This window comes from Falco punctatus (genome assembly GCF_963210335.1).
Source record: "Falco punctatus genome assembly, chromosome: 4".
In the NCBI taxonomy this organism is placed as follows: Eukaryota; Metazoa; Chordata; class Aves; order Falconiformes; family Falconidae; genus Falco; species Falco punctatus.
Genome location: NC_137583.1, coordinates 30,667,773 through 30,688,738, shown reverse-complemented (window position 1 = coordinate 30,688,738; position 20,966 = coordinate 30,667,773). Strand labels below are relative to the sequence as shown.

Sequence of the window (20,966 nt, the reverse complement as noted above, 5' to 3'; positions counted from 1 at the left end):
CAAAAGCAAAGACAAGAGAAAATCATTTAGTCGCTTTCATCTGTCACCCAAATTGTGATTTCCATTACCTATTTAAAATGGGTGACCTCAAACTGGCATGAAAAATATCAAGCTTCAAAGCCAGATGATGATAAAACACCAGTATATATATTAAAGTAAAAAAAATTATGCCACAACCATTCCAAATACATTTTGTCTGGGTTTCAAAATTGAAAAAGTCTGGGTTTGCCTCAACCAAATACCAGATGTATTATGCTTTCCTTAAAAGTAGAGGCCAAGTTGTTTTTAAAATTTTGTTCAAAATATCTTCACTCTAAAGAAAAATGCACAGGTTTATTTCAAATAGCCATTACTCTGCTCCTTTGAACAAAGAGAGAAAAGCCTCAAAACATTACATACGTAAGATGTTTTCTAGACAGAGATGCATAAAGGGTTCTCATCTTGATATTGATGGATGTGGAAATAAAAAGAACACAGAAATAGAACACAATTCACATGTGGGTTTAGTTTATCTCATGTGCTGCCACTGCCTCCCTGTTTTTAATCACTGATAACTGGCACATTAAATCTGTTTACCCGCTTTATCACATAGATACATTTCCAGTGACACCTAGGCAGGAGGAAGGTTTAAGGACCTAGTGCTTGCTGATCCACAACTGGTGCAAGAAACCAATTTAAACAGAAAAGTTTCAAATTAACTAGGTGAACTTAACTATCGTAATATCTGAAAAGGCTGAGGGTTGAGAAGACATTCATCCAAAAGACCTGAAATTATTATCCAAGCATTCAATCTACAGTGGAACACACAGGCACTTAAGACACTTCAGGAAGATAAAACTTTGTACTTAACTTTGGCCTCATTTACTCTGCAGTTCTCCCTGCTTCCCTGAACTTCCCACCTTACCTCCTCTAGCATTTCCCCTTTCTTTACACAATGTCATGTAACCTGACTTTTGCACATTTTTTCCTCCTTCTCCGTATCAATCTGTCTAAGAAATCTCATCTCATTATTAATTAACCCAGCAACATCTTCTGACTTGCTCACTTGGGTCTGGACTTGATTAGGTTCTAAACTTTGACACAAAGACACACTAGCATTTATTTATTTCCAGATGATGAACACAGTGATTCCAATCATTTTGTTTGGTTGTGTGGGTTTTTTTAAATCAAAAAGGGCATTTTCAATTCACAAGAACTGCAAAGTCACCTGAAGCTATGAACAGATTAAAAAATTACTCTGTTCTTACTTCATTAGCTTCAGCTAATTTGCTCTCCTTCTCTTGCAGCTTCTTACTCGTTGTCTCCATGCTCTTCTTATAGGATTTGTTCATCTCTATTTGTTCTTTCAGTTTATTTTCAGCTTCTGTCTCCCTTTCCTGATATTGCTTTATGCGTGTGAGCAGCTCCTGGTTACGGTCAGCCTCTCGCTTGCAAAGAAGGAAAAAAAAGCAAAGAAATGTAAGAAGAAAGTAGCACAAAGGTGAAGCCACTTTCATTTCTCCCGTCTTCATTTCTCATTACTGAGGCCACCAAGGCGTCATCATGGAGCAATATTACTCAGACCATAGCTTTAACCTTTCCACTAGCAGGGGCAGAGATCCTACCAGCAGCAGATCAATGCCAGGGAACTATGCAGGGCAATGGAGCTAGAAAATTAAAAGACAGTCTTCCAAATCTCTTAGACTAAGACATGAATATGAGAATACAGACATGGTTTCACAGGCTCCACCGCACACTCCCCAGTGGATCAAAGATGAAAACATTTGATGCTCCAATTTAAAGCTGACCCATGCATAGCAAATTGACTTTCAGAAACTCAGATCTCTGTAGTTGAGTTAATAAGATGAACTTCTCTCTGCAACTTCTTGAAATTATATGAGGCTATTTAATAGAAAAGAAACGGGATTTAAATGCACAGTATTATCAATGAATACAATAAATATTTTTGCAGTCTGACAAACTTTCATACACCATTTCAGTTTGTTCCTACCACAAATTGATTAACAGTTATTGAAAAAATGTGCAGTAAATTGCCTTGCTAATCAAAGCAAATCGAGACACGGATTTACATAGTAAGCAAGGATTATGCAAAGCAGTGTGAGGTTCCTAAAACCTTTATCCACATGACTCAGAAAAACACAGCATCTGAGCAGGGTAATTACCACAGTGCTGGATTAGTGCTGCTCCCTTTTTTTATACCAGTATTTCAAGGGTTTCTGTGACTGACTCAGCTATATTCCAGTTTGAACTCTTTGTGGCCTAATCCCACATCACCTGACTTCAGAGGAATGAGGAATTTAGTCACTGACTTGCTATTTCACCACTACACACTAAATCTGTCACCCAGCACACCCTTGTAAAATACAACAAAAACATGCTTATTATTTTTTAAAGATTTCTTTTTAAATAAATTTAAATAAATTCTTTTAAGTAAAAAAAAAAAAAATCAGACCTTTATTATACTACAAAACCCACAGATCGAACACTTACTTCAGTAACATAGTTAAGCAAACATATGTGGGCACAAAACCAGAAACTAATAAAAGCTGTTAGTCCCTGAGTGAGGCTCACTGTTTTATCAGTGCAAGCTCTCTTGTGTGACAGTGCATGGTTGGCACTGCTGCCATTCCAATTAATTACAGTCACAAAAACTAAATGCTTGCAACTGTGCCAGCAGAAGTTTAAATTCATCTGGGAGAAAAACACTTAAACACTTCTGGGAGAAACAAATTCCAAATCCCTTTTGTTATTGCTGCCTTCAGTGCTAAACTAACATAATCTAGTGATCAGATCATCAGTTTGTCAACCAAACAAGGATTCAGCGCTCACACTCTTGGCTACATGAGCAAGTTAGTGCAATGCACTGCGAGGGGATCTGTAGAGCAAAACAGTTGGTGCTGGGAACTTGACACTCACACCACCACCACATCTGCAGTAAATGCAAACACAATAAATGCTTTCCAGGCGCATTCACGAAGGCAGTGTCCATTAGCAGTTGGAGAGCACCAAGCTTTCTCCTGGCCTGCATCTTTCAGTTTAGCTTCATCCAAAAGAAGTTGACTACACATATTCAGAGACACACCACGGCAAACCAAAGCACAGCACGTGAGAAGTCAACAGCGTATCCCTGATCGAAACTAAAACACCAACATAGATGTGCAAGGTATGTTCTGACTTAGGCCTATGATATCAAGTCATCTGCAACTGTCATACTTACCTCATAGTTTCTGGCATTGGTATTAGCTGCCTTCTCTAGCTCAATGCGCGCTCGTTTGTGGCTAAGCTCCATCTGCAACTTCTCTCGTTCCACCTGCAAGAGCTGGGATTTGGAGCGGATTTGTCCAGCTTGTTCTTCCAACTGCACAGTTCATGTGTGAAAAGGGACATTACACACCATTAACAGCATTGCAGTAATATCATTATCTCACACCCTGTATTATTCAGCTGACACTTGCATGCCATTTCACAAATTACAAGGAAACTATCGCCATATTTGTGGTACTTCTCACATCAGCTGCAGATGGGAAAACCAAGAGTTCAACAACACAGAAACCCCCATCAAATCAATGCTAGTTGGAAAGAGGTGAATTTCAAGTTCTTCATTCAGAATTTCTCATTCAATCTCTAGAGGTACTCTGACAAAAGGTATCTAAAAAAAGGTTAATTATGAACTCCACAGGCCTCTAAAAGTAACAGCAGCTAACCAAGTGGCAGAGATCACGCTCCCCAAGAAATTTAACTGCTGAGCGAAACATGTTTTTCTAACTGCCTGCTACGTTACACTTCTTTTTTTTTCATTCAAATTACCTTAAGGCACAGACAGTATTAATAGAATACCTCACATCTAAGCAATGTACATTCAACACATAGCTAATGAAGACTCTCTAACGACAGACTCCTCTATCTCTGTAAAAGACAGAAAATGCATAAGTTTTTATCAACATTTCAAGTCCATCATATTTACACTGAAAAAAAAGCAAGCTTATTTTATACTTAAGAGATTGAAATAGAATTATTTTAAGGAACAGAAGACAGAATCTTCATTCCTGCCTAACAAATGGTCCTTATGATCCAAGATGTCAATTTGCTTCATGCTTTATGTGCATGAGGCAGCTTACAGGAAAAAGTAAAAAAAAACCCATGTGGATATGAACAGAAGTGGACAAGAAATCACTACTGGTTAGCACATCAAAGCCACAGCACAATGCAAGTCTCCTGTATGTGTCCAGGCAAAGAAACTTCAAGGAAGATTGTGAAAAAAGGTAACAAAGTGACTTACTAGAAAAAGAGTAACAGCTATAAAGCTCCTTCGTTCAGAAATGTCAGAACAACTTAAAACTGAATTTCCTGAGCTGGTATACTGACATAACTAACAGGGAAGAAATTCAAAGGATCTTTCTTAAATTTTCACAAAACAGAAATAAATGTCTGGCACTGAAAAAAAGGGAAATATTCTAGAACGTTGACCAAAAGCAAGCTTCCACTGTTGAGCTTGCAAGAATATCAGTTTTAGAAAGAATGGTCAGACCTTAATGAAATCAATCCCGAATCCTGAAATCAAAAGGAGTACACAACCACACTGAAATGATACCGCAGGCATCACCAAGATGAGGACACCTCACCTGCACCCTCTGCTGGTACTCAGTCTGTAAGGCGCTTTGAGTCGATCCTGGCGTAGCCAGCCCAGACATCCCCTCCATACGCTGCGAAATAAAGTTGTTGAGGGATCTCAAGGTGGAGAAAACAGTGGTATTACCTTCCAAATCCTCCATGGCTCTGGAAATACACAGAGACTCATCAGAAAAACGATCAGAGCAAGCTGTTATATAATGGCTGCTTTAGTAAAAAAAGAGATCTAACGTCATTGCCCTGAAGAAACACTAAATGCAAGGTTTTCCGATTTGCAGGAAAACAAAACCCAACCTGCTAGTAACTGGTGGGATCCACAGATACTGCTGGGGTGAACTTGAACCAGAAAACACTATCCAACCATGTTTGAAGTTGTAGGCCTCTAAAACAAGAAACCGATGCAAGACATCCTGCTCTTCCCCAAGCTTCCTACCCGAAACGGTTTGATTTTATTTCAATACACTCTCCCCAGAACATCAGCCCATAGGCATACGAAGAGCTGTCTGTCGTAAGTCATACAAAATTGAATTCTTTCCTATACAATCAAGATAGATTCTGGGATGCAAGTTGACATTGTAGGACATGAAGATCTACAACACTGAACACTAACAGAACTCATTACTCTTCCTCCAAACGTTTGAAGCTGATGGGGGAGTAGAAATAATCCCATACTGGGAGCAAACCCTACCTTCTACACAACTTGATTCTCGTTTCCAAAAAAGCACTTTGGAGCCTAACTTCCAGTAACAAGGCTTCCCAAGTTCACAGATCATTTCTCTAAGTAAAACTGTGTTTCCTTGTTCACATCAAAGTTTTTGCAATTCTTCCTTCAAATTTGGAAGGGCACTAACTAAAAGGCCAAAGACAAACTAAGCCTGGAGCTCGGAAAAGCTTGCAAGTTTTTCCAGGAGATTTCAGGAAGACCCTCTGGTGACTGCCCACCCCAGCAAGCCCCAGCAGCACAGGTGAAGGCTCAGGACCAGGGATGGCACTGAACACTCACACAGGCTCCTACCAGAGCCACGGGCACGGGGTAACTCTCAGGGTAAGCCAGCAGTTACTCTTCTGATTTACATCATGACAATGAGGAGACATAATAGAGGCACACTGGCAAGATCAGCCAAAACCCAAATGAAAACGTTTATTCGAAGTAAGTACCTCAGTACCACAGATAAATAAATTCGAGAAAGACCACTGCCAACAGGTAAACTGCTCCAGCAAGCCGGTTCCGAAACCAAGATGAGCGTTAAAGATTACGTTCCTCCCCGCTGCAGAGAACCCTTTGGCAAAGGCTCCCCGGGAGGGCACCGAGGGACCCCCTGCCCTCACAGCCCCGCGCCTCAGACCCCCGGGAGCGGCCGCGGCCGGGCCGCGCTGAGCACCGCGGGGCGCTCGCCCTCAGGGACCCCTCCGAGGGCGAGCGGGGGAGCGGGGCCCCGGCAGCGCCCACAGCCCTACCCCACCTCAGGGGCAGAAGAAACGGGGGCACGGCGCAGCCTCCCCCCGCTCGGCCGGGCGGCGGGAACGGGCCGGGCCGCAGCCCCCTCCCGCCCTCACGCGCTCCCTCACTCACCCGTCGCGGGCGGCGGCGCGCGCCCCGCTTGGATCTCCCTCCTCGCCCCGGCGCCGAGATCTCACGGGAACTCGCGCCAGCTCTCGCGAGAACAGCGGCCCGGGCCGCCGTAACGACGGGACTAGGCGCGCACGCCCGCCGCGCCGTACCGTAATGCCCCGCCTCGGTGCGAAGCGCCTTCCAGTTCGGCCTCCCCCCGCCGCCTCTCCGCAACCCACCCCGCCAAAACCGCACTGTCCCCCGCTGCAACCCGGGACGGAGCCGCAACGCTCCTGCCCGCGCATCGGCCGTCCTGCCCCACCGCCACTGCAGCCGGAGGAGCCAGCCCCAGCTCCCGCTGCGACTCGCAGGCAGCAGTTTTCCCAGCAGCGCACACCAACGTTATTTTTTCCCCTTCCCAAACACACAAAGCAACACTCAACGCCCCGGTTCAGGCTGTTGGGCTGACGCTTCCGCACACACCGTTCAGTCTGGAGATCCAGCAGTTTCAAGCAGTTAATAGCTGATAAATCTGTAAGTCACCCCAAATAAAACATTTATAAGGAGAAAGACCTGGAAGCCTGAAAAAGTCAGTGCTGCCAGCCCATCTTACAACTCATGCCACAGTCGGTCTGATAAAAGCACTATTTAATGTAAAAGTTGTCACTTCCAGATAAGGCAGTGGCTAAATTTATTTTTCCAAACAGAATTCTAGCAATTCAATCAGTAATTCTCCGTGTCTAGGATCCAGGGAACATGTTGCCATTTCACCTAGAGAAACATCATTGCTCAAATACAAAACATTAGTGAAAACACAGGGGAAATTATCTTCTCAGTAGCAATGACCCTGCCCTCCTGTCATTTACGGGATTTATGAGTACCATGAAGTAGCAATTTCTAAATATAACCTGTCTTTAGAAAATGCAGTAGAGCCATCAGGCTGAATATTCCAGAGTCACGTCGCATACCCCGAGCGGCTGCCTTACAGATCGTACATGAGACAATGCAGATCCCGACACACATAAAAACGTTACCTATTTTTACATGTGCTAATAAATTGCACCAGCTTTTAAGAAAGATGAAGAGGCAACAAATTGGCTTAAACTCCCCTCACTGTCCCCTCTCATTCTGACAACCACCTTGATGGTTAGTCTCATATATGACATTAATAATGCAATGATTTTCAAGCATACATTAAAAACTCATATAATCACTGTTCTATTTTCATTTCCATTATGCCAGCCCCACAGGTTGCCTTTCAGATTATTCCTCTCCATACCCAACACTTTTCTCCACAGGTAAGAAGCTAGAATGGATGTCTCTGCTTGTATAGTTAGTGGATAAACTCAGTAGGACACCACCCTGGTTTATTTTTGTATTTGAAAAGCATGATGTACTTCATCAGAATTGCGTCAGATTTTCCCAGGGATGGGGGGATTTATTCTTTAAACACATGCCAAATTCAGATTTCCAATCAATGTTTGATCACCTGTTACGATAACCTGCTGTTCTCAGCCTTCATTTCCCTTTGTACAGTCTTGCCAAATAATAAGATTCAGCAGAGTCCTTGCGGCTGGCATGAGGCTTTATAGTTCTCACGTCTTGGAACTGCTCCTTCAGTCTGTTTTGCAGAAGATGTGACTCGTATCCATCCCAGAATTTACAAAGCATTGTTCCTTTTGGCTTTAAAATACTTTGGGACAGATTCAGCAGGCCTAAACACAGATTGATCTGCTTCTGATGATCCAGTTCTTTAATGCCTGTCGCATTAGGTGCCATGTCGCTTAAGATAACATCTACTTTCTCTGCAGGAAGCAGGCTCTGAATCGACCTCAGCGTGCTTGGGTCTGCAATGTCAGCCTCTGACAGGAACACTGCTCCTTCCAGAGGAGAAATCCGCAGGAGGTCAACACCAAGGACAAAGCCGGTGGGGACAGCAGGATCTAGATTATAAAAATGAATGACACACTGAACACTCATAGTGGTTGCAAACAACCTGCATATGCATGAGTGCCACGTTAGTCAATAAACAAAAGACGTATCACCTGCCATGTCTGGTCGTCTCGTCCTTTGAGAGTTTGCTGTGTGCATCGGATGGATGGTTTGCTCTAAGCTAATCCATTCAAGACATGAAAACTCAGTTACTTTGGATAAGCAAGGGGTATTTTTCTTGGTTTTCTTCTGCTCTTTCAAGACTGACAGTCCAGATATCCTGGACAATAGTACGGATGATAACACCTTACCTTGTAAATATAAATGGCGTAACACACATAAAATGGACGTAGTGGTTACTACCATTTTTCAAGAAGGGAAATAAAAATTCAGAAAACCCAAGTTACCTGCTGGAGGCCACACCAATTTCAGAACGCAATGAAGGGATCTTCCCCACAACAGTTAATCAGAACACCAGCACCACATGGCAAGTTTTTATTTCGCAAATATGATTTCTCCAGATGATACAAAGAGTCACTATTCACTGCCACACAGGCACACACCTTCAGGCTTCTATCGGTGACTGGCATTTGCCAGTACCCATGCCCTTCCCCACACCACCACCACACAGCTGAACCTTCTCACACACTTCAAGATGAGCATCATCCCCATCTTGCCTGCCAAAAACATGCGCTTACCAGTACCTAAGGCGTTGACCCTCTGTACCGCAACCTGGCTCCAAGCACCAGGTGCTGCTCCACAGTCAAGAACAGAAAGCCCCGGACGAAGAATATGAAGCTTGTCATCAATTTCCAGTAACTTGAACGCACTTCGGCAACGGTAATGCTGCTGCTTCGCTGCCTTGACAAAGGGGTCCCTCAAATGCCGCTGCAACCACCTGTGCTCAGTCCCAGATTTCTTCTGAAACCTCCCCGTGGTGTGTAGACATTTGCTCACCAAACGCCTACAGCTGCCCGGGATGAAAGGCAAGAGAATCAGTTAGTACATAACTAACTCCATAGTACTTAATTCTAACATCGAATACAGCTCCTCCCAGGCTGAAAAAAAAAAAAAAAAGCCGGCAAATTGAGTCTTGGCACCTTTAGCTACCAGGTCTACCCACAAGAGAAGGGCCGTGTTTGATTGCGGCCTCACGGGTGGAACCTGAGGAGAGGCGGGAAGGAGGGAGGGCCGCGCTCCGCCGCCGGCGGCGCAACATGGCAAAGGGACCCCAGCAAGGGCCAGGGCGGCCTCCATCAGCCCCTCAGGGGAAGCAGGGCCACCCCAGCTCCCGGAGGCTCCGTCCCGGCTGCGGCCACGCTGCTACCGTCGCTTTCCAGGTAATGAACCTCGTTCCAGCATTCCCGACAAACCCAAATGGCCCGTTACCCGTTCCTGACAAAAACTTCAGGCGCCGGGACTACGGCCGCACCTCGCCGGGGCCGCCCCACCGACCCCCGGTTCAGGGTGGGACCCGGCGGCCCGGCGCGGCGCCTGGGATCCCCTCAGCGGCCCCGCCACGCACCTGCCAGCGGCGGCGCCCCCCCACCACGCCATGGCGGCCGCCTCAGCCCGCCCTCGTCCCTCATGGCGGCCGGGGGCGGGCCGGGAGCGGCGGCGGCGCGGGAAGGGCCGGGCCGGTGCTGAGGGGAAGAGGCGGCGGCAGGCGGGAAAGGCGGGCGTTGGGCAGAGGTGCTGGGGGGTCTCGGCTTACGGTTTGGGGAAGGGCTGCGGGGGGGTCAGGGGTTTGGGGGGAAGGCTGTTGGGGGCAAGGGATTTGGGAAGGGGGAGCAGCGGAGCAAGGGTCGGTGGGAAGCGCTAGAGGAATAGGCGCTGGGGGACCAAGGTCTGGGCCGGGGGTGGCGGGCACCAGGCATTTATGGAGGGGGTGCTGAGGGGCTGTCTGCGCCCCCTGGGCCGGGGGAGCGGCCCGGCCTCCCCGCTGAGGGTGCCGGGGCCCTGGTGCAGCTCCTCGCCTCTCGCCCAGGAGCCATGTGCACGACCAGGCTCTTCACCCTGGTGCTGGTGGTGCAGCCGCCCCGCGTCCTGCTGGGCATGAAGAAGCGGGGCTTTGGCGCCGGGCTGTGGAACGGCTTCGGGGGCAAGGTGCAGCCGGGGGAGAGCATCGAGGAGGCTGCTCGCAGGTGAGGCCTGGCCCGGCTCGGCCACTGCCCCGGGCAGAGGCAAGTGTTGGGGCACAGCTTGGGCCCTGGAGGCGTTAGACCCTTTGTGGTGGGCTGCAGGTGGGGTTACCGCAGCTCAGCTGAGCAATAACACCCTCCTCATAGCGTAACCAGTGTGTTACCCACCTGCGCAGTAATGAGCGTCCTCTGAACAGAGAAAATCACCTGCTGCACAGGTGATGAGGGTTCATCCAAATGCACAAAGAAACAGGATTGCTCCCCGCTGCCTGTCATCTGCAAACCTTTAATTATCGTCCAGTCCCTAACTGGAAGTTACCAAGTGTCCTCCTTCCCATCTCCTGGACTCTGATTTAAACTGAGACTTGTTCTTCTAGTAGTGGACAGAGGTTCTTGCACTGTTCAGAAAGGTGTAGAGTTGAATTACAGCTACATAGCAGAATTGCAGCTTATGCAAGTGTACCACCTATCACTTAAATTTTGAAGCTGTTTATTGTTTAAATTTGGAAGCTGTTGAGCAGTTGCAACTTTGCAGTAGCATTTGTAGTACTGTGTGAAAACAGTGACGGAATAGTAGAAATTCTCAGGGGTCTTTTATGAAAGGCAGCATGGAAATTTATTACTTGATTGCATGGTGACATTTTTAAGCGTAATGCTGAGTTAGGGAATTGCGTTCCATCAGTACAGAGGTACAGTACCGTTTTTTTAAGCTTTTAGTACTGATTTCTTGAAGTTCTTCTGCCTAGTCATTAAAATGAAATAGCAGATCACAGCTGAACTGTGAAATGCCTTTAAAAATTAGGTACCTCACTCTTTTACCTGAATGCTGCTGATACAAAGCTTCACTTTGCCACCTCCTTACCTTCTGATACATGCCCAGAATTGCCCTCGCACCTGCAGGAAGATCAATGTTGGTGTGCTAACAGCTTTTGCCCTGAACCGTCTCCTCAGCTGTGCTGGTGCAACCACCGGGGTTCTGTGGTGAGCACATCCAGGGGACGGAAGGACCCTCTGTGCAGATGCGCACCCAGCAGTGCACGGTGTTAACGTACCATGTAACGTACATGCTTACATCATGGTTGGTTGTGTAATTTACCAACCCTGAGTGGAAGGAGGGAGATCAGTTTTGTTACTTAAAGCAAGTCTTCATTTGCTAGGCTTACACTGCTGCTGACTGTGCTGTAAAGCTAATGATTTAACTTAGCATTTGATCTCCTAGGTGCGTGTTTGTCTGTGCTAGCCCAGAGTTAGAAACTGGAGCTTTAGTCCATTTGAAATGTTAAGTGATAATAGTTTCAATTTAAGTGCAATGTGCCACAGCACAGCCACCACCTGCTGCTGTGGACCAGTCCAATCCTCATCCCTTTCAACACAGCTGGTAGGAGTCTCCTGCAGAATGACACAACTGATTCCCACTGAGGTCAGCTGGGCAGGAAGCAGTCGCCAGAGCCAGGGCCAGCTAGACACACAGCCCACCTTCCTGGTGGACCACCGCTGTTGCAGTGCTGCCTCAGGGTGCAGCTCTTCTCCAGGAAGTGTCACACAGTCCAAATCAAACTGAACTTGCACCACCTCTGCTCTGTATTCGGAGCTGAGGTGTTAGGCTGTGGTTCCGTGTTGCACTGCCTCAGTTGGGTTTGCAGCAGCATAAGGTGAAGTGTCCTCACAGCACAGATAGTTAAATATTCAACTGAAACATGAACAAGTTTCCCATATTGGTAAGATTTCCATCCTCTGCTGGATACACCACATTCCTGTGAGCACCTGGGCACCCGCAGCTCCTCAGTGGCACACCTTGTGTGGCAGCATTTAGCTAGTTCATTATTTCTAGCTTTCTACCCATAATGTTTCCATTTCCTATATATGGAGCCAAACAGCTGACAGATAAATTGCTTGGAGAATAATAGCAGTGTTGTGCTTTGTTGTTCAGTTATCGCAGCCTGTAAAATGAGGCTTTTAGATTTGTTGCTGGAAAACTGCTTCCACTTTTGACATAGATTCTCAGGAAGATTAAGCTGGGATGTAATTTTGAAGGATGGGATCCATGAAATTGATGCCAAAGAAAGCTGGAGCCTTAAAGATCATTTCCATTACATTTTAAAATTGTTACTGCCAAATATGCAACAACATTAATTATTAACCTCAGCTGAAGATACACTGTTTCAAAGTATTCCTGATTTTTGTACATTAGAAAAACCATGACTAACTTCAAGCTGTGCTGATTCTGTTGGAGGTAGGTAAAAATAAAAAAAGCCCTAAGTGTGTAGTGGTAAACAGCGCAAGTAATTGAATGTGCTTCGGGTAGCTGTGCAAGGTGATGCATGGAAAAGCGCTGTCCGGCAAGTCTCTAAAAGTGCTCTCGGAAGTCTTGCCTTCTAGCCTCTCTTTATGCTAACTGTACTTCCAAGGAGCAGAAATAGCAAGTTTACACAATTAATTTGTATTTTTTATATGGCATTTGAATCTGAGACTGTATTCCTAACATTCTGTGTGCAAATGATTTTATGTAGTGTGTAGTGTTATTTAAATAAGCTTCAGTTAGCCTCAGTAGCCAATTTTGTAACAAGTATAGGTAGATGCTCTAGTAGTTACGACCTGCTTCCCCACAATTCTAAAAGCTTTAGCTTGAAGTTGGCAAAACCTTTTGCCTGTGCAAGTGAAGTGCATCTCCGAGCTCTTAAGCCACATCCAGCTACAGTCATATGAGGGTTAGCCTGCTTCACACTTATCTCAGAAAGGATTGCCACATTGCAAGGAATGTAAATTATACTAAACAATCAATTTTCCTGAATCTTCCCCTTCCAACATATTTTCCTACCAGCCTTTAGGAGCTTGAGGTAACATACAAGCCCATCTGACCTGGCTCCAGTGTGATGTAAGCAGGTTCATAGTTTGGTGCAAGCCGGAACTCTGCTGTGCCTGGCTCTGTTTTACAGGTGCAGCTTTCACCTTTAGTTCGCTTGAAGTGTTTTGAATCTCTGAGTAAAGCTAATGACTGCCTTTTTGTTCTCCCACTGCTCGCTTTCATGTCAAGAGGTCTATGTCTTGTCCTACAGGGAGCTCCTGGAGGAGAGTGGACTGACTGTGGACACCTTGCAGAAGATGGGTCAGATCACGTTTGAGTTTGTGGGCAACCCTGAACTCATGGATGTTCACATTTTCCGGGCAGATCATTTTCATGGAGAGCCAACAGAAAGTGACGGTAGGTAGGTAGCGGAGGGGAAGGAAGGATGTGCATTCTTTTCAGAGACAGTATTGCTCTTAAGAAACGCAGAACTACTCATACCAAAATCCCTTTGAGAAGGGAGGAGCTGGGCTCTAGAGGGAAGCTGCTTGTTGACAGGTATTCCAAGTCTAGGCAGAAAAAAAAAAAACAGGAGAAAGGCTCATGCAAAATTCTTCTGTTTTCTCCCACCAGAAATGCGCCCACAGTGGTTTCAGCTGGATGAGGTGCCATTCAAGCACATGTGGGCAGATGATATCTATTGGTTTCCCCTGGTGCTTCAGAAAAAGTTGTTTCGTGGCTATTTTAAGTTCCAGGGACAAGACACTATCCTGGAGCACACCCTGAAAGAAGTGGAGGAAGTTTAAGAAAACGGAAGTATCCAGCCCACATGCTGCTGCCCACATTGGGCTAGGACACCATGAGTACTACTTACAAGGGTCTCCTTTCTCAACTCTCCAGCAAAGGAGACTTATTTGCCAGGCCACTGGGAAGTAAGGAAAACAAGGGGGTTTCCCGAGAGCAGAAATACAAGTAACGAGATTTTCCATGTTGTGAAGTCCCTGGCTGTGGTAGACTTCAGTGGTTATGCATTGCAGCTATTAAAAACTTAAGTGTTAACCCTTCACAGGTGGCTGACTTTTTAGGTTTTTCCCTTGTAGCTGGAAGTGTTTTTAAAGATTAAAAATACTTTTTCAGTAGAAGCATGTGGTGTTCTGTTTTAAGCAGCTGGCTACCTTCTAGACTGTTTAAGGGCCTTTCAGAAGTTGGCTTTCTTTCACAGAAACATTAAGTGGACTGTGATGCAGCACAATCAATTATCTTCTCTGCCAGTTTCTATACAGTTCCCTATTCAGCATTACTTTCAGGGCCAAGGTGAGGCTTGACCAGTGCTGTGAAAGCCTTTAAAAAAGTTGAGGTAGAGATTCCTTCAGGATGCTCCAGCTGAACACAATGTAAGGTTGTAGGAGTTAAGAAAACAAAAGTCAGTGGTAGATGTACAGCCCTACTCAAGCCCTGCTTTCGCTCTTGCAGATCCTGTCCTGACCTTGAACCATTTTGAGCATTTCAGGTAAAAATACTTTGAACAAAATCAACTTTCAGCAAGTCCATGCTGCAAAGTGCCACCACGTATAGCTGCAAGCTTTGTCACGTGTTGGTAGCAGGTGACCTGTTCAGCATTCAGGTCAGCCCAACACAGCACACTGGGCAGCAAAAGCTTAATCAAACTGTTAGAAATAACACATCACATATGTAACTTCTTACACAAGTTTTGTTTTTTTTTTCTTTGTTTTAAACACTTTTACAAACACATAAAACACTTACAGATAGAATCTTGGAATGTAATATAGGATCTGTAAACATTTCCAGTCTACCAGTTGTAGTAATAGTTCTTTAATTCCTGCATTTGGATAAAGTGCTTCATACATAAGGCTATTTGAGCAAAGCAAAGATACAGGATATTCCAGGCAGGCAAAATTCACACCCTCTGAACAAGATAGTTTCTTCTTGTCTCCCTCCAGCAGTTCTGAATAATTTATACCACTCAAAAATGCCCCTCTTCATATGCTCAGTAAGCCACAGCTCAGACTTCAAGCTAACACCTTAGAATCTTTCTTTTCCTTTTGTGCTGCTTAGGGGTTTTGATACTCACCTCTGCTTCTGACATAGCAGTAAGGGTTTCTGGCTTCAAGGCAAGTAGAGGAGAGAAAATAAGCACAAGGGGATAGGTAGCTTGTAACAGGGCGTAAGAGCTTACTGTGTGGTAGGAAAATGAATGACTGGCAGCCGATACCTGTTTCATTATCTTGATCTATTTCCTGGTAGAAACTGTAAATTGCATGGTGAGGGAGCAAATTACCTTCTGTTCCTCCAGGAGTTCAGGCAGAAAAAGAACAAGTGCGGCTCAGGCTTGCACTTCTGTTTGCTATCCCCTCTTCTGCAGTCACTTCAATCCCTTTATGAAGATGCTTTCACCAGCACTGACTTCTAGCTTGTGTCAGAGTAGTGAACCTGCTGCAGCTATGGAGATTGGCATGTTTTAAGTAAGTTCTGTCCCCAGCTGGTGATCTTTGTCTTTTAGGAAACAGCTCAAACTGGAAATTGTAAATTAGCCTGTTACAAAGTGCAGGAATTACACCCTTGCATTAGCAAAGTAGAAGAGTAAAAGCACTGGGATGCAGCAAGGCACTGTTGAAAATATGTTACAACTTAGGAGAAGCAACTTGTAAGGAAGATGGAAGGAGAGAGAAAGAAGGATCAAAAATTAAGGTTGTACTGTAAATATAGTTTGGAAAGCCTTTCAACACACAATACTGGTCAAAAAGCCTGTATATTGCTACTTTACAGCTTGAAGCAGAGGAGATCTCAGGAGTGACAAAAGCATATAGCCCTTTTGATAAAATAATTTTCAGGCAAAGTTCAGGTTCTCGGCTGTTTAGTGCCCAGGTATGTCCATGACAGATTTGACACTGACAGAACAATTCGAGGCCTTTTCTACCATTACTATTTTGCACACATGAAAGTCCCCGTGACCTTAAGCAATACACAGAAAGCTTCCATTCAAGAAGGCACATTAACTCTTTGGCGCTACATCTTGGAGGAGCATCAGTTCTTGGATAGGCAGCACGCACTCTTCAATTGGTCTTCTGGTTTGCTTAGTGTTTATTGCAGTCTACCCAGCCACCAGCAACGGAACCAGCTCGCATTAAATCTTGTTCTCACCCTTGCGTATAGCTAGGCTGTTCGCTGCAGAAGGCAATAGCATGGAGGTAACTAGAACTGTTTCCCCTACACTGACTAGGGGAGACTGACAACTGAAGTCATCTCGATTGATTCCCTGCTGCTTTCCTCTAGAGGAAGGAAGCTGTACTTGATGCTGCTCTCCGAGTCTTGACAGATCCCTACACTAAACAGAACAAAAACACTAAGGAAATCCCTCACATATGGAGGTAAATATCACAGTGCTATTTGCACACTGACTAGTCTCCCAAAAATAACGTTTGCAAACTACTGGTTGTGTGAAATAGCACATCCATGTACTTAGGAATGAGACAGAAGCTTGACAGTTCAGTATGAAATGAACTCTGAAAGTGCTGTTAGCTGTATCAGCTTTGAGAATACTAGGCCTCCGTTCTCAAAATACTACTTGAACAGAGTAAAACCAAGACAAGAAAACCTCATCCCCAAAACTGCTCTCCTCAAAGAGGCAAGGGCTGACAACAGAGGAATGGGTGTTCTCTCAAAACAACATAATTCCAGTTTCTTATAGGTCATGTGGTCTCTGTTTATCGTTGTTAGTCTCCGCATTTGGACTGCAGAATTCTTGCTTTGAAGCAGAACAGGAAAGAGGAGTTAGTTTAAAGCCCAAATGTGGTTTTGGTGTTTTTCTGGTTTTTTGTTTTTAAATAAAGCCCAAAACTGAAACTTTTTTTCTACATGTGAGAAGTACGAAGTTCCATTCGGGCTAATGCTTTGCAAATGCTCCTACAGAACATAGCCCAGTCACCTACCCCAGCCAGACAAACTACACAGAAGATCCATCATACAGATACCAGATCCTGCCCTAAAACATAACAGTATTTTCAGTCTGACTGTTCCCTCATTTAGCCTTGCTTGCCTGATGTGGTGAGGATGGGTACCAAGACTAACCAAGTGACAGGCCATAACCAGTCAGCACCTTCTAAAGGTGCTAGGAGCAAAGAGCATTTAAAAACAGGGCGACACGCTTTCCACACCACAAACTATCTTCCTAATCAAGACAAGGTCAGGCAGAAAAACCTTTTGTGCCGTTCTTGAGACAGTATCTTGTTACTGCACTGTAGAAACATCTCCCTCCCCAGCCAGTTTGCTCTTGAGCTTGTGAGCAGAATCTCTTCTGCATCGCTTTGGAAATCTTCAGGAGAGAGAATCAGATCTGTCGCAGCCATTTGCAGTTAATCTCTCTCGCTGGACAAGGCCAATACACAGTGAGGCAAGACTCAGAAGAGAGTTAACGTTTAAATTGCTATAAGAAGCTCTTAATAATACATTCTCAGCAAGGCTGTTAAACAAGATACCCTACATACTCTTCAAGGCTCAGCACCCAAGAAATTCACCCACATAAATGCACGTTACCACATTTTGAAGGGTATGTGTAATGGTTATGACAGTCTCATGAAACTGGGCAAGAAACTTCTTATCTTGTTCCTAGCTGAAGGAACTAACCCATAATTTTCACCTGGACTAAGAGCAGCTTCATGCTGCATTGAATTTTCTAAATTAAAAAGAAAAAAGCTTTTGTGATTGGATGATTTAAATATATTTCCTGCTAATAGGGAAGTTCCTCAATGGGAAAATACTGTAATGGTTCCAGTTTGACAGTGAGCACTCATCCTTGTTAACATGCTTCCTTTTTACCCGCTCAAAGAAAACGCTAAGAAGCCAAGTCTCAAATTCCCCTTTGGCAGCTATTTCGACCCCAGAGAAGTTAAGTTCAGGGGGGTCTGTTCACGCAGAGTTTTGCTGCATACACTTGCAGTTCTCTTGTTATCGGCTTCTCTGGAGGATATGCACAATTTCCCCTAAGGTAACAAAACATGCAAGTTCTCCTCCCCCTACCCTTTACCTCTAAGGGAAAGTCACCAGAGATACAAAGTGAAATATGGACAATGTTTAGTCCCTTTATCAGAGTCACAAATTGTTCTGAAAACCCCATTACCAAGGACCCTGCTATTTTGAGTTAGAGAACGGTCACTTCATTGTCTTCCCTCCTTCACAAACACACTCCAATGCTACCCACAGCCAGAAAAAAGAATGACAGTAACATCCTGATAAGTACTGATGAACTTTATCAGCATTGTGTCCCAGCCTGCTGGTGTAACAGGATACTTCACCTGATACTAGACCAAAGAAAACACCAGCCTTAGGCTCAGCAGCTCTCCAATAGTCCTGAACAGCTACTCAACAGATGGATGTCAAAACCCCCAGAAGAAAATAAACAAGCTACCTTGTAGCTGTTCTGCTCGTATAGTGGCAGTGGTTTACAATTAAGCAGTGTTTTATTCAATTATTTTCTCATTTATGCCAGGCAAACTCCTCTGAGTTCCTGAACCGAGTTGTCTTTGGCCCCAAACTGGAAAATACAAGCAAGTGCCTAGGCTGTCCTGCCACTGTGAACTGAAACACGCCGACAGCACAGTCCGCCTAGCCCTGCTGGGAAAATTACCATCACACAGCAGCGCTGACCCCTGCCCAGCTGGGTTACGAATCCAACCACACCATTCATGTATTCTGTGCTAAGGTCTAGCAGGAAGAAATCAAATCCATACACCTATCAATGAGGTGGGGGATGGCTTTCAGCTTTCCTTATGCACGCATGTCCCTAACACAGGATCTCCCTAGCTTAAAAGGCAATCCATCTCTACTACAAACAAGTGCTTCAGATATCCTGTTCATCTCAGCACTTCAGAGATGTGTCAGCGTGTGTGCAGATAAACATCCAAGGACTGTTAGTACAAGATGCAGAGGCATCAGCTACAACACCGCAGCACTCACTGCACCAGGTCACATCCTGACCCCATGAAGAGCGTCTGCAGGATGAACATCAGCTCTGCCCTAGAGTATTTAAAAATTAAGAGATTGTCTTTATATCTGTATGTTCTGCCCCAAATCCAGTCTGTCTAAATCAGAGAGCAGCTCAAAGCAGCAGTATTTAAAAAAAAAAAAAAAAAAAAAAAAGCTGTTTGGAGGATTCATTCTAACATTTGGAGGTAGAGGTCCCACCCCTTCATTGACTGCACTTCTTGCTCCATGCTAGATGCTCAGAGCATTAATTGGAGAAGAAGTTTCCCTCTGGAGGTGACAATGGTGGAGTTGGCATACTGCTAGATCCCACGAAGAGGCAGCTTAGCTTCGGCTTCAATTCATTCCAAACTTTACTCATCTGTGAGTAGAAAATGAGGGAAGACAGGTATGACAACACAGAAGGCCATCATCTCACCACACCATTTTAGCAGTAGTTTCAGTGTATTCAAAAACACAACACAAATTTGCTGAAGTGCTTTGGGAAAGTCCAGTGGACCCAGATTGTCCCTTTCAGACTGGTGCTACAATGCAGTGCTCTGAACGTTTTACTGAGCATGCATGGAAAGGAATTTCCCATACCTTGGTCAAGCTCCTTCACTGAAGGGAAAGAAGGGAGCTGAAGGGGAAGAGACTTTTCTAATATAATGAACGTAAGAAAGTCTATATATGGGGAATGCTGAAGGTCCTATTTAGGGGTTAATAAAAGGGAGCTCTTGAATTTCCAGCAAAACCCAGGAAGCTGTTCCTTGTCCTATAATTCCTGTGCAGCGTAACAAAAAACAGATTCACCTAGCAAACGCATTCAAATTCTCATTTGTAATTTGGGAAAAAGAATACAGTCCAGAAGAACTCACCTCTTTGTGACCCTGGATCTGGGAGTTGACAAAGGCCCCCAAAATGTGAGACGTGAGAGGCAGATAGATGTGGATAAGCTGTGTCTCCTGATGCAGGCAATAGAGAGAGAAGTAATTCCGCAGCTCCATGGTTAGGATAGCATTTTCTTGCTGAAAGAACAGAAACTCTGTGAAATATGTTGCCAGGAAGAGGGTGCCAAGGAGGTTCACTTGCAGCAGGAGAAAACAGCATTCCTCACCATACTAGCAATTCAAGCACATACCAAACCCCTAAACAAGCAGTTCCTGAACCCATTTGATATGGCAACAACTGCACTTCCCATCCTGCAGACTATTGCTTTCCACAGCTCCTGCAAATGACATGTTGCCAAAGAGCCAGTAGTAGTAAGTGTTGCGGAAAACAAACGCATTTTCCGTGCAGCACAGCAGGTAGCTCAAATTACCCAAAGCACAGGTTACCCTTTCAGTCTAATGGCTTTCTGCAAATACGGCCGAGCTACACAGTGGCACCATTACAGGAGTCCAGTACTGCCCTTTGCTCTCCCAGGCACCTGCCCTACCTCCACAATCCGAGACTCCAATTGCTCCACAGATTCTGGTTCTTTGTTCTGCACAGTGGCACTCATCATCTGCTTCTTCATCATGCTGTACTTATGCAAGGCTCGCTGGTGCTTGTGCAATACCCCCTTCTCATGTCTTTCACACAGGTCCTTTACAGGAAAAGGAAAAAAAGAGGTACATAGTGGAAGCTAAGAGACAGCAAGCACACAAGCCAAGTACGTCAGGAACACAAACGCATAGTCACACTTTACGTAATTTCTATGCTGTCGATTTTTGTTTCTTTGCTTTCAAGAGGGTCAAAAAATGTTGGCAGTTAAGAATTCAAGAAACAAAACTGCTTGGACCCAGACCAGCGAGCTTAAGAGGCAATCTGAAGCATCACTTCTGCCAACATTTTGGATCTTATCAGGCCTCTTATCTCTTGCTTCCTTCTCAATATTAAGTGCTTGCAATTAACTGTGGTAAGAGCTTGCCAGTGTCCTATTTCAATCCAGGCCTGGGAATGGCAG

At 45.0% G+C, this 20,966-nt stretch overlaps 4 protein-coding genes across 9 annotated transcripts in view; 1 reads left to right on the top strand and 3 right to left on the bottom strand.

The window, feature by feature from the left end:
* MAD1L1 (mitotic arrest deficient 1 like 1) overlaps nucleotides 1-6,713 on the bottom strand; it is a 370,489-nt gene extending 363,776 nt beyond the window's left edge. The window contains exons 1-4 of the mRNA XM_080382402.1: nucleotides 6,203-6,713; nucleotides 4,623-4,776; nucleotides 3,218-3,358; nucleotides 1,248-1,427 (exon numbers count right to left, since the gene is read on the bottom strand). Coding sequence (XP_080238528.1) covers nucleotides 1,248-1,427; nucleotides 3,218-3,358; nucleotides 4,623-4,776; nucleotides 6,203-6,486 — 759 coding nt within the window. The 5' untranslated portion in view covers nucleotides 6,487-6,713. The remainder of the gene's footprint in view (nucleotides 1-1,247; nucleotides 1,428-3,217; nucleotides 3,359-4,622; nucleotides 4,777-6,202) is intronic.
* Nucleotides 6,714-6,812: 99 nt separating this feature from the next.
* MRM2 (mitochondrial rRNA methyltransferase 2) lies at nucleotides 6,813-9,733 on the bottom strand. Of its 4 annotated transcripts, none has more exons than XM_080382462.1 (4): nucleotides 9,611-9,685; nucleotides 9,503-9,570; nucleotides 8,812-9,083; nucleotides 6,813-8,124 (listed from the first exon to the last, which is right to left on the bottom strand). In XM_080382462.1, exons 1-4 carry the CDS (start codon nucleotides 9,668-9,670, stop codon nucleotides 7,700-7,702), a joined length of 825 nt encoding a protein of 274 aa, XP_080238588.1. In that variant the 5' UTR covers nucleotides 9,671-9,685; the 3' UTR covers nucleotides 6,813-7,699. The 4 variants fall into 4 exon arrangements, with proteins under 4 accessions (XP_080238588.1, XP_080238590.1, XP_080238591.1 ...); XM_080382464.1 differs by having other exon boundaries at nucleotides 8,818-9,083; XM_080382465.1 differs by lacking the exon at nucleotides 9,503-9,570 and having other exon boundaries at nucleotides 9,639-9,733.
* On the top strand, nucleotides 9,164-14,181 carry NUDT1 (nudix hydrolase 1; the record flags this gene model as incomplete). Of its 3 annotated transcripts, none has more annotated exons than XM_080382491.1 (4): nucleotides 9,164-9,453; nucleotides 10,101-10,257; nucleotides 13,311-13,456; nucleotides 13,673-14,181. In XM_080382491.1, 3 exons carry the CDS (start codon nucleotides 10,106-10,108, stop codon nucleotides 13,843-13,845), a joined length of 471 nt encoding a protein of 156 aa, XP_080238617.1. In that variant the 3' UTR covers nucleotides 13,846-14,181. The 3 variants fall into 3 exon arrangements, with proteins under 3 accessions (XP_080238617.1, XP_080238618.1, XP_080238616.1); XM_080382490.1 differs by lacking the exon at nucleotides 9,164-9,453 and adding an exon at nucleotides 9,686-9,805; XM_080382492.1 differs by lacking the exons at nucleotides 9,164-9,453; nucleotides 10,101-10,257 and adding an exon at nucleotides 9,669-9,805.
* A 566-nt stretch (nucleotides 14,182-14,747) lies between these two features.
* Nucleotides 14,748-20,966, bottom strand: part of SNX8 (sorting nexin 8) — a 29,166-nt gene continuing 22,947 nt past the window's right edge. Inside the window, 3 exon segments of the mRNA XM_080382434.1 lie at nucleotides 14,748-19,400; nucleotides 19,897-20,046; nucleotides 20,457-20,606. Coding sequence (XP_080238560.1) covers nucleotides 19,287-19,400; nucleotides 19,897-20,046; nucleotides 20,457-20,606 — 414 coding nt within the window. The 3' untranslated portion in view covers nucleotides 14,748-19,286.

Coding starts and splice junctions, on each gene's coding strand:
- MRM2 (XM_080382462.1), bottom strand. CDS start 9,670: ATGGCGTGGTGGGGGGGCGCCGCCGCTGGCAGGTGCGTGGCGGGGCCG. Junction 9,571..9,610: donor CGGGGCCGCTGAGGGGATCC/CAGGCGCCGCGC, acceptor ACCCTGAACCGG/GGGTCGGTGGGGCGGCCCCG. Junction 8,125..8,811: donor GGTCAACGCCTTAGGTACTG/GTAAGCGCATGT, acceptor TTTATAATCTAG/ATCCTGCTGTCCCCACCGGC.